Here is a 10,949-nt window from a genome sequence, read left to right as displayed (position 1 = left end):
TTGGGACATCTCAGTCAAAGTGGTATGGCTACGATCGTTCGGAAAGAGCTAGCAACTGGTGTAAATTTCAAACCTGGGAAGCTTCAGTTCTGCGATGCTTGCGCTCAAGGTAAGCATTGTCGGGGTCCTTTCAATGGATCACGTGATAGAGCAAAGCGAATTTTGGAACGTATCCATTCTGATGTGTGCGGCCCGATTGATCCCTCTGCCTGGGATGGCTCAAGATATTTCGTGTCATTCATCGATGACAAGACACATTTTGCAATGATTTATCTCATGAAGCGGAAGTCGGAGGTCTTTGAGAAATTTCGAGAATATGAAGCGCTGGTGACCGCTAAGTTCGGTATGCGGATCTCGAAACTAACCGTAGATCAAGGTCGAGAGTATGGCTCTACGGCGCAAAAATCATTCTACAAAGAAAAAGGTATCCAAGTAGAAACTACAGTGGCTTATACACCCCAACAGAATGGTGTGGCTGAGCGGTTCAACAGAACGCTTGTTGAAAAAGTTAGGACTATGTTGATTGATGCGTCAATGCCGAAGTCGATGTGGAATGAAGCTGCCTTAACCGCAGTGTTCCTGATCAATCGCAGTCCTTTCTCCGAAAGTGTTACGCCAGCTGAAAGCTGGATAGGTTCCAAACCAGATCTAGCAAAGCTTCGTGTGTTTGGATGTAAGGCTTATGCATGGATTCCATCGCAGCTTCGCAAAAAGTTGGATGCCAAGAGTCAAAGCGTGGTAATGATCGGCTACGCTCCTAACGGATACCGCCTTTGGAACAAGGAAACCAAAAAGATGGTAATTGCTCGAGATGTTCGTTTCGACGAAGACTGTTTTCCGTACTCAGCTAAGTCCAAAGAAGACGAGAAACCATTAGTAGTATTACCGCCACTCGAGCAAGAGGGGGATGCTGAACCAGTATCAGATGATCTAGAAGAAGAGCAAGTTAACGAAGAAGTCAGTGATCAAGAGGATGAATCAATTGAATCTTCAGCTGCCCGCGCGCTCCCTTCGCAATCAGAAAGACACGAGATTAACATGGACTCATCGTCAAGGCATAGCGAACGGGAGCGCAGGCTACCTAGTAAGTTGCTTGATTTTTTTACTAGTTACCGAGCAACTTCTGCCGTAAACTCCTCTGTCATAGATGTTCCTGAAGGCTATCAGCAAATTTACGCTCGTGATGATCAAGAACAGTGGCTGGAGGCTGTGCGTGACGAACTGAAATCAATGGAGACCAATCAAGTATGGAAATTGGTTCAATGTCCTGTTAATGTAAATCCACTAAAAACCAAGTGGGTGTTCCGGGTAAAGGAGGACGAGACTGGAAGGATATTGAAATACAAGGCCAGACTTGTCGCCAAGGGATTCCAGCAGAAACCAGGATTGGATTTCGAGGAAACGTATGCACCAGTAGCCAAACTTGCAACGATCAGGATTGTACTTGCGGTTGGTGTACACAAAGGCTTCTACTTTCATCAAATGGATGTGAAGACGGCTTTTCTCCATGGCGAGCTGAAAGAGACAATTTACATCTCGGTTCCAGACGGAGTCGAAGCTCCACCAGGAACAGCATGTAAGCTGCTGAAGTCGTTATACGGGCTGAAACAATCTCCACGTTGTTGGAATGAAAAGTTCAACAGTCAGATCGAGAAACTGGGATTCGTTCGATCAATGCACGACTACTGTCTGTACATTAGAATTCGTGAGGCTGACGAGCTGTATGTTGTCCTGTACGTCGATGATCTAATCATAGCTGGAGGAAACTTAGAGTCGATTAACAAGCTGAAAGTGCAGCTTGCGTCCGTGTTCGCTATGACCGATTGTGGAAAAATGCGCCATTTTCTCGGGATAACGATTGAGTATAACCACAGTGAAGGTATCATGAAGCTCTCACAAAAATCCAGTATCGTGAAGGTGTTTAATCGTTTTGGCATGAACAATTGCAATCCGACCAAGACTCCTATGGAAAAAGGACTTCAATTGTCTCGTGGTGGTGAAAGTGCGGGCGAACCTTACCGAGAGTTGCTTGGAAGCCTGATGTACATCATGCTCTGTGTCAGGCCAGACATTTGTTATCCTGTGGGTTACCTCGGTCGTTTCCAGCAGGAATCGTCGTCTGTTCATTGGAATGCATTGAAACGAGTATTGAGATATTTGTGCGGATGTACAAAAATGGGTCTCGTATATAAAAAGAACAACGAGTCTGAAGCTTTAGTCGGGTATGCAGATGCAGATTGGGCTGCTGATCTCGAGGACCGAAAATCGATCAGTGGATACATTTTCAAAGTTTTTGGATGTACTGTATCATGGAGTAGCAAGAAGCAATCCACGGTGTCATTGTCATCAAGTGAAGCCGAGTATGTTGCTCTTAGTGCTGCAACAGCAGAGTCTGTGTGGATAACTGGTATTTTGAAGGATCTTCAGGTAGTTCGTGACGATGCTGTAACGATCTATGAAGATAATCAAGGATGCGTGTGCATGGCGAAAAACTTGGAAAATAAAAGAACGAAGCATATAGATGTGAAGCACCACTTCATCCGGGATCTAGTTGCAAATGGAAAACTGAATATCAAGCCAATTGGAACACGGGATCAGTTGGCGGATCTTTTCACGAAACCACTAGAAGCCACTCAGTTTCGAAAACTTAGGTTTCATCTCGGATTGTCGGATTGAGAGGGGGTGTTAACGAAGTAGCTTACAAGTTACTACGACTCCAACTGTCGTCAACAGTAACAGCTATAACAACCGTAGCTGTTAGAGAAGAAAAACTTTTCATCAGTACAAACCTAACCACCGATCAGAACAGTTCAGAAATAAACTACTTTTAATTGTTTCCCTCCGGTCTTGCTTATTGCACTCTGTAACATACAAGAGTTTCAATACTCGTCCCGTCCGTCAGCAACTAAGGGCGCGACGTCGCGGTCGTAGCAGACTACGGTTGCAAAATCTAAAGTCGTATTTTTACCATTGATGAAGCATAAACAAAACAAAAAACGTGATTAATCCACCTAACAGTGAGATGATACCTTTTTTATCAATCCGCATGTGTTTTTTGCATGGATATTCTTAGGTGTTTTAGTTCTCATGACATTATTTTAATTACCGTCGTTTTAAACGGCACATTGAGATTTTAATCACTCATTACCCTGTAATTTCGAAGCTGCAAATCGGATCGAATTTGAATCTAAACGTGTGACACTCGATGGAACATTTCATGAGATGTCGAAGAAAGTTTCAGTTTAGAGTTTACGGTTATTTACGGTACTTCTAGAGCCGGTATTCAGGAACCAGCATAACCCAAAACGATTCGAATAGCCAAAAAATAAATATGACGAATTTGCAATAGTTTTCAGTCCAGCTTTGAAGCTTTTTAGAATTGTCATCTTCTATATCGGCTTGAACTCGTTACCCTGTAATTCCAGAATCGGAAATCAGAATCGGATAAAATTAATTAATTTTGCATGGGACCATAAATCCTTTAATTTGAATTTTTGTTTTCAAAATTCAATTTTTTGCGAAAACGCTTTGATACTGGAACCGGAATTCAAAATCAATGTAGCCGAAATCAGTTAAATACACCTGACGAGTTGTATAGTTTACATTTAATTCAAAATGTTTACAGTTTACATTTAATTCAAAACGAAAATCAGCGCAGACTGACTAAAAAGCAAGATGTTTTATAGAATCTTAAGACCCTTTATTTGAATCTTAGATGGTTCTTAGATTTCATTTGAATCTTAGATCGGTTCAGCCATCTATGAGAAAAATGAGTTACACTATTTTAATTTCGTTTGACATATCATCCTGTAGCTTAGGAACCAGAAGTCGGATCCAGACGTAATTCAGGAACTTTGTTTGGAAGCACTTCTCGTATGAATCTGAGTTTGTAGAAAATGGTTGAGTCATCTCCAAGAGAATTGAGTGAAATTATTTTCCACGCAAGCATTTGCTGATCTCGACGAACTGATTCGAATGGTATATTGGTGTCATGTTCTTCCAGCATTCATTACTGTCAGTAGTTTAAATCAATATAATTATGCAATTGTTTTTAACTCGAAAATGCTGCCATCTTGGCCATCATGATTTATATATGTCGTATTCGAACGATTATGTTGCCAAAAACTAACCGTGCTAAAATCGGTCCGAGGCAAACTGTCATGAAAAAGGATGTTGTATTGTAAGCTATAGAGAAAATAATGTTAGATGACCCTTCGTATTTTGTGAGGCATTAGGTAATTCAACCATAGAGAGACCCCCGGCAGACACATTGATTGTCCTATGAAGAGCAGTAGCAATAAAACACGTTTAAATGAATATCTCAGTGCGTTTGATTAAAATTAGTACTCCTTCAGTATACAGTCTTTTTGGTACTTAGAAACAATTCTATGTAACAGTATAAAAAATCGTGTTTCACGTTGCTCTCAAGCATTGCTTTGTCATACAGTGCTCAAAATTCCTACTACTGGAATAAGGGGAAAAGTCGCTTACACAAAAATATCGATATCTCCGTTAAAAATGGACGGATTTCAGTAATCTATGGCTTGTTGGATAGGTATTACCTTGTCGAATCTAAGTCTAAAAACATATTCTGTTTTCAAGGTCAATTGTGACAGATACCTTAAAAAACTGAAAATTTTGACATAAAACTTTGTATAACTCAAAAAGTAAACATCCGATCTCAAAACCATTCAGTAGCGTTCTGGGTGACGGGGAGACCTTTCATTTGCGACTAGTTTGATCGAAATCGGTCCAGCCATCTCTGAGATCTCGACCTCTTAGTTGACAACACACATACAGACACACACACACACACACACACACACACACACACACACACACACACACACACACACACACACACACACACACACACACGGACATTTGCTCAGTTCGTCGAGCTGAATCGATTGGTATATGACATTCGGCCCTCCGGGCCTCGAAAATTTTTTCTGAAGTTTGAGCGAATTCTATACCTATTTTTTATATTTATAAAAAAAGGTAAAACGATACGACGTTATTCAGAATAAGGGCGTACATTTACCTTACTTGATTTTACCGTGAAGTGATACCGATAATAAGGGCCAGTGCGTTTTTGAGGCCTAATGATAAAAATATGAGAGATGTCTTTGTCTTTGGAAAACAATTACAAGCGTTTCCAATAAGTGCAGTTATTGGAAACGCTTCGTCAAGGGTCTGTTAAGACAAAACTGTAACGTGGACAATCAGAGCGAAGAATACTCGAATCGATGGATTTTTGACTTGTGTGGGCAAGCTTGCCCAGATTCTACTCAAAGAATTATCCGCGAGTTTTTTTTCTGAATTGTAATCATATCGAAAGGCCTTTCTGAATTATGCAATTTTAAATCGCACTCTTGTCTTGTAACAATAATGCTCCAGGGTTAAAATCTGTTCGGTGAAAAATCTGCTTGACGAATTCTTTTTTTTTAAATAATTCGACAAGTTTCTAGAGCAAAACATTGGACCGTTTAATTGGAGACAGAGGAGAGAGTCGTGATTTTATTTCGGAACCAAAAGCAAACAACAAACAAGCGCAATGGTAATTTAAAATACTTTTAATACAGTGGACGCCACCGGGCTCTGGTTGAGCCACGCCAAACATTTGCCGTCCGTCCCGATAGTGATGAAATCGTCGACATTTTCGATGAATTTTCAATTCACCAGAATGAGTATGAGTTAACTACACAGGATAAGTTCGCTGTTCCAAGGAGTGCGTGGCTGCATAAACTCTCACAGAGTTGGTTCATCTGTGCCAATCAATCATTCGTTCGCTTCACGGAACTCACTTTTTATTTGTTTGATATATTGCCTATAATTTGTTAGTGTCGGAATGCGTTGTTACATTGTATTAGTTGTAAGATACAGATTCCTCTTCATTTCATTGCACAGATTACTGTAAACTTTCAGTTGTTTGCTGCAAATGAGTTACTAGTTTAAAACAATCCTAACGTGAGATGCGCTATACAATCTGGTTTGCCGAATTCGGGAACATACAGTTCTAGTAACGAAACGGAACCCGGGGTGATTGCGACTGCAACATGAAATACTTTCAACTTTCAAGCAGTAAAATAATAATAAAATCTACACTGTAGACAGGTTTGACAATTTTAAAACTAAGCAAATTGAAAGCGTTGAAAGAGTTAAAAACAAAAATCTCACTCACAATCACTCGCACTTTTTACACAGCTTACAGATTAATGTTATTAATATTATCATGTGTTTTTTTAAAGAGAGAAACTGTGAATTGGAGATTTCCAAGGAGCCCTCGTATTTTTAAGTCTACCACGTTGAATAAAGATAGTAAGTTGCACACTTATGTGACAGACCACACCAAACCAATGTAAATAATGTTCAGGATGACCTTCCACGAGACATTAGAAACAAGTACGCGTCTCACGCTCCGATGGTTCTGTTTTTTTAGTTTGGGGATGCATTCCGCTTCGGTGTCGAAGGGAGCAGATCCATCGTTTTGCACACCCACCCGGCGATATCCACATCCTCCTGCTCGATGTTTTTAATCCAGTCGTGATTCTGTAATGAAACGAACGGGTGATTATGATATGACACGGATTGACATTAGCAACGCAACACTTACGATCAAGGTTTTCAAATCGGCCCGTTCTTCAGGATTCTTTTTCAAACACCGATCAACGAAATCTTTGAACCGTTCCGAGAAAGAGTGGTGCTCCAGTTTGGGTGGCGGTTCGTTGACGATGTAGTCGAGCAGTTCGAAAATGGCCATCGGTTTCGCTTCGATGATATTCTGACCGGGCGAACTGTCATCTCCCTTGTCGTGGAATATGTAATCCAACATTTTAGCATCTGGCGGTGGAATAGGATACATCCCGATGGCCATTTCCACCAGTGACAGTCCCAACGACCAAATGTCCGACTGAACTGAATAGTGTGTGCCCTGAAGGCGTTCTGGCTGTTTGCAGAAACCGTAAAACCAATTATCAAACCATCCGATACCGACTCAAAACAAAAATCAAACCTACCGACATGTAGCTTCTGGTGCCGACAAACGAATTCGCCATCGAATCAATCAACTGGCCGGACACGCCAAAGTCGCAAATCTTAATCTCTCCGCTGCTGTTCACCAGGATATTACTTGGCTTCACGTCACGATGCATGATGGCGTGCTTGTCTCGCAGGTAACTCAAACCTTTCAGTACGGCGCACGTTATTTTGGCTAGAATCGGTTCCGGGATTCGTCCCGCACGTTTCAATATCAGATCGAGCGACCCGCCATCCATGTACTCCATACAGATGCTAATCTCTCCGTCGCTATAAAATGCCCCGTAGAATCCAACGATGTGCGGAAAGTTGCAATCGTGCAGCACCTTCAACTCCCGGATGATCTGCTTCTTAATTGCGGGTTTCACTTCTAAATGAATCAGCTTGCGGGCCATTATCAGCTGCGTCGGAATGTGTCTGACCTTCATCACGACTCCACCATTTCCGGATCCCAGCTCGCCCAGCTTCTCCAGATCCTCATCGCTTAGCTCACCAATCTTTTCCTTCTGGCTGAGAAAAACTTTGATTCTCTTCCGAGCATTCTCATCTATCTCCAGCTCCTCCAGGGTTTCCGTTAACGCATCGATGCTGTTTTTCGCCTTTCCCAGCAGATTGTGCTTTCCGATGACGTACTCCGTGCCGGAGGGAGTTTTGAAGGATGGAGTCGGGGTAGTCACCTGGCCGGCCGGCACATCCACCGAGCCCGGAGGCAAAGTTAGATTGAGCTTGTTCTTGGTCATCTTACTCATTGAAATGCTGGGACCAACTGCTCAACCTAGGGAGAACCACACACAATATTAATTCATTAGTTTTTTTCCTGATCCTCGGAATCATAAAAGCAATCAAGTTCACCTTGGGGAAACAAACTCGATTAAAACAAACTACAAAACACCTAAAACTGGGAACTAATTTGCGTATCCTATACCACTAGCAAGCTACTTGTTTGTGTTTGCTACTTCAAAACCAAATTTAACACCAAATATGCTAGACTGATTAAAATTTGCACACTTTTTCTCTACAATGCCCGAATCAGATTTTTTTTCTCGTCACTCTGCGCTGTTCTGTTTCTCTCTTCTTTTGGTTTGCTTTTGTGTTGTGACAGCTGGCAGTGTTGGCAGTTTGTTCGGTCGGATCATTACGCATGAATTCTGTAACGTTACATAACGCCCACCGCAAAACGAGGGGCTGAAGCAATCACAGTGATGAAAGATGAAAAAAAAAACACAAAGCATTCAGCTGTTTTTCCCAAAAGTAAACAAATCGAATTTCTCTCACCTGACGATAAATGCTTCAAAATCCTACAATTTTGTCTAATAATTCGGATTCTAAAAAAATCACAAACTTAGCAATACAAAGAACTATGAAGGGCGAAACTGTCATTCCATTTGTTTACGAAAGTTTTGCCCTCCGTGTTCCATGCTAACAAACAGGGCGATACCAAATACAAATTATAATACGGAGTACTTCGACAAATTTTCAAGGACACATTTTGCATCGTGCGGTACACTGTCATGGTACACTGTCAGAGTGACAATGTACTTTAACGAGTTTTTTATAAAACTAGCAACACTGAAGGGTAAGAACAAGTTCACCATAGTTACTGTTTATTGTAGTGAAAAATAAACTTGAACTATGTTGTTGTGTATGAGATATGGTTATTCCATATCGGATTTTGTTTTTGTCCTCCTTGGCTTTTCAGAAATTTGCTCCTTGGCTTTTCGGAAATTGCTCAGTATTATATGTTAGAATGTCTCGGCAATGTTCACCGAATCGTTATGGTAGCCATCCGTTCTTCACATTGCAAATCACTCCCGTCAGAGTAGGAATTTTTCCAACATCTGCTAAATGCGGGGAACCTTTACGTCATAATACTAATAGAAAATAATTCAATTAATAAGTTTATCCATCATGAAAGAAAAACTGTTGTGTCTGCCACCGTTCGGGCTATAATCAATTTGTGTGGGTCACGCATATATGAGTGACTATTGGGAAAACGCATACACAGCTTGCATTTGTTTCTCTTTTAACTTTTATTTTATCGTGTAGAGCGCTAATCGCTGTTTCCGTGGTACGTATACGAATCGTACCCATGTTCCACACCAAGTCCCATCACTGCCAAAAAATATCGAAATTCTTCATTCATCGATTAGCTGGAGTGTATCTTTGAATTTGTTGCAATACAACAACGGAAAACATAAACAAACAAACTTGTTTTGCGCCGTAGCAACTAGCATAAAGCGTTGCCAGAAACGATCTCCTTCCACATTTTCAAACTATCGCAACGAAAGGGAGTAATTTGCTAGGCTTACTTGTTCAGGCTGTAAACCAAACATTGGCGGTTCGTTTGTATGGGACTTAGGGGTATTATTATTTGTATTTGGCGATACCTCAACTGCTAATAAGAAAGGGCGAAACTATATATTTTCTTTATTTTAGATGGTTCTCGGATCTTTTACTGCTGGAAATAGTAAATAAGACGATAAAAATACCCGCAAATTTGTGTAAGTCGCGGAAACGAACCAATCGCACGAAAAATAAACAAATCGAAAAAGGGCGACACTCTTTTTATGTTGATTTATTCAGTGCAGGCATGTCCAAACACTGCACTGCATTGCGTGCTTCATATAACCACCGCCACCGCGTGCATTGAGAATGCCATTGCGTGCCAGTGCACAAAAAGAAACACGAAACGCACTACCCGAAGCTACAGTGCTCGTGGCGCTGTTTTATTTTCGGCACTGGTGCTTCAAGTTTCGGCATACACAGAAACCGCGTGTTTTCAGTTTCGTTAAACACCGGAGCCGAGTGTTTTGAATTTCACGAAGGCACCGAAGAGCACCCATGCGTTGGTTATATTGTTAATCAATTGAATACAATCAGACGCGTCTTGATGAAAAAAGAATTAATCATTCAAACGCATTCTTCGTCATACCGTGGCACTATAAGCGCTTATAGTAGTAGTGTTACTCAAGCGAAGAGTCGCCTCACACAAACTGTAATTGCCCTAAAAACACGTGAAATACTGTGAGCCTAAGTGTGCCACTCTGTGCCTCATGAAACAGCTGGAAACTCTGTTCTGACACAAATAGTTTATGTCAAGATATCGAAATTTAATTTGTTCGGTTAGATGGCGTGAAAACAAACTTAGGTTCAAATAAACGGTACTAAATCGACCTCAAATCTTCTCCAATTGATAGTTTTTATCTGTAGACGGCCAAACAAACCGATTTCGATTATTTTTTTTTAAATTTGAAGAAAATCATTTTGAAGAATACCACAGTATTATATAAGATAGTATGATTGATATGAGAAATGCACATTACACCACTAGGTGGATTAAAACAGGTTGTATCCATTTTTCCCCCACTGTGCAAACCGTGAAAATGGAAATTTCGAAAAAACGACTGAGAACGTCATTCAGTGGTCGAGACTTTAGATACTCCGATTCCTTTTTGTTCGTGTCTACGACGAACGGATTTTGATTAAAAAATGTTGGAGTGTGTCATGACGCAGTCTGTGAGTAATAAAAAAATTAATACATAAAAATCATAAAATTAAGTTTCGAAGCAAAGAAGTAGTACGAGAGATAACGATTTTCATATGATTTCGGAATACGGATAACGGAATAGGATACGAAAATAATAAACCTGAATAAATCGGAGCTAAAGTTTTGCGCTCACAGGAATGGTATTTCGAAGATAAATCATTGTTCTGCTCCATTTTCTTTTATTGTTTCGAAAACGATAAATCGACGTAATCTTATTGACTTTTCTTGAACAATTTTTAGCGAAACATACACAGTATATATATATATATATATATATATATATATATATATATATATATATATATATATATATATATATATATATATATATATATATATATATATATATATATATATATATATA

At 40.3% G+C, this 10,949-nt stretch overlaps 1 protein-coding gene across 2 annotated transcripts; it reads right to left on the bottom strand.

The window, feature by feature from the left end:
• Nucleotides 1-5,558: 5,558 nt before the first annotated feature.
• On the bottom strand, nt 5,559-8,114 carry LOC131430526 (dual specificity mitogen-activated protein kinase kinase dSOR1). 2 transcript variants are annotated; one of them, XM_058595578.1, is made up of 4 exons: nt 7,891-8,114; nt 7,020-7,813; nt 6,617-6,949; nt 5,559-6,552 (listed from the first exon to the last, which is right to left on the bottom strand). In XM_058595578.1, exons 2-4 carry the CDS (start codon nt 7,785-7,787, stop codon nt 6,439-6,441), a joined length of 1,215 nt encoding a protein of 404 aa, XP_058451561.1. In that variant the 5' UTR covers nt 7,788-7,813; nt 7,891-8,114; the 3' UTR covers nt 5,559-6,438. The 2 variants fall into 2 exon arrangements, with proteins under 2 accessions (XP_058451561.1, XP_058451562.1); XM_058595579.1 differs by having other exon boundaries at nt 8,047-8,106.
• Between the last annotated feature and the right edge of the window lie 2,835 nt (nt 8,115-10,949).

The sequence above is a fragment of the Malaya genurostris genome, chromosome 2 (genome assembly GCF_030247185.1).
Source record: "Malaya genurostris strain Urasoe2022 chromosome 2, Malgen_1.1, whole genome shotgun sequence".
Classification (NCBI taxonomy): Eukaryota; Metazoa; Arthropoda; class Insecta; order Diptera; family Culicidae; genus Malaya; species Malaya genurostris.
Note: the sequence above shows the minus strand (reverse complement) of the source record. Positions and strands in the feature narration are given on the sequence as shown.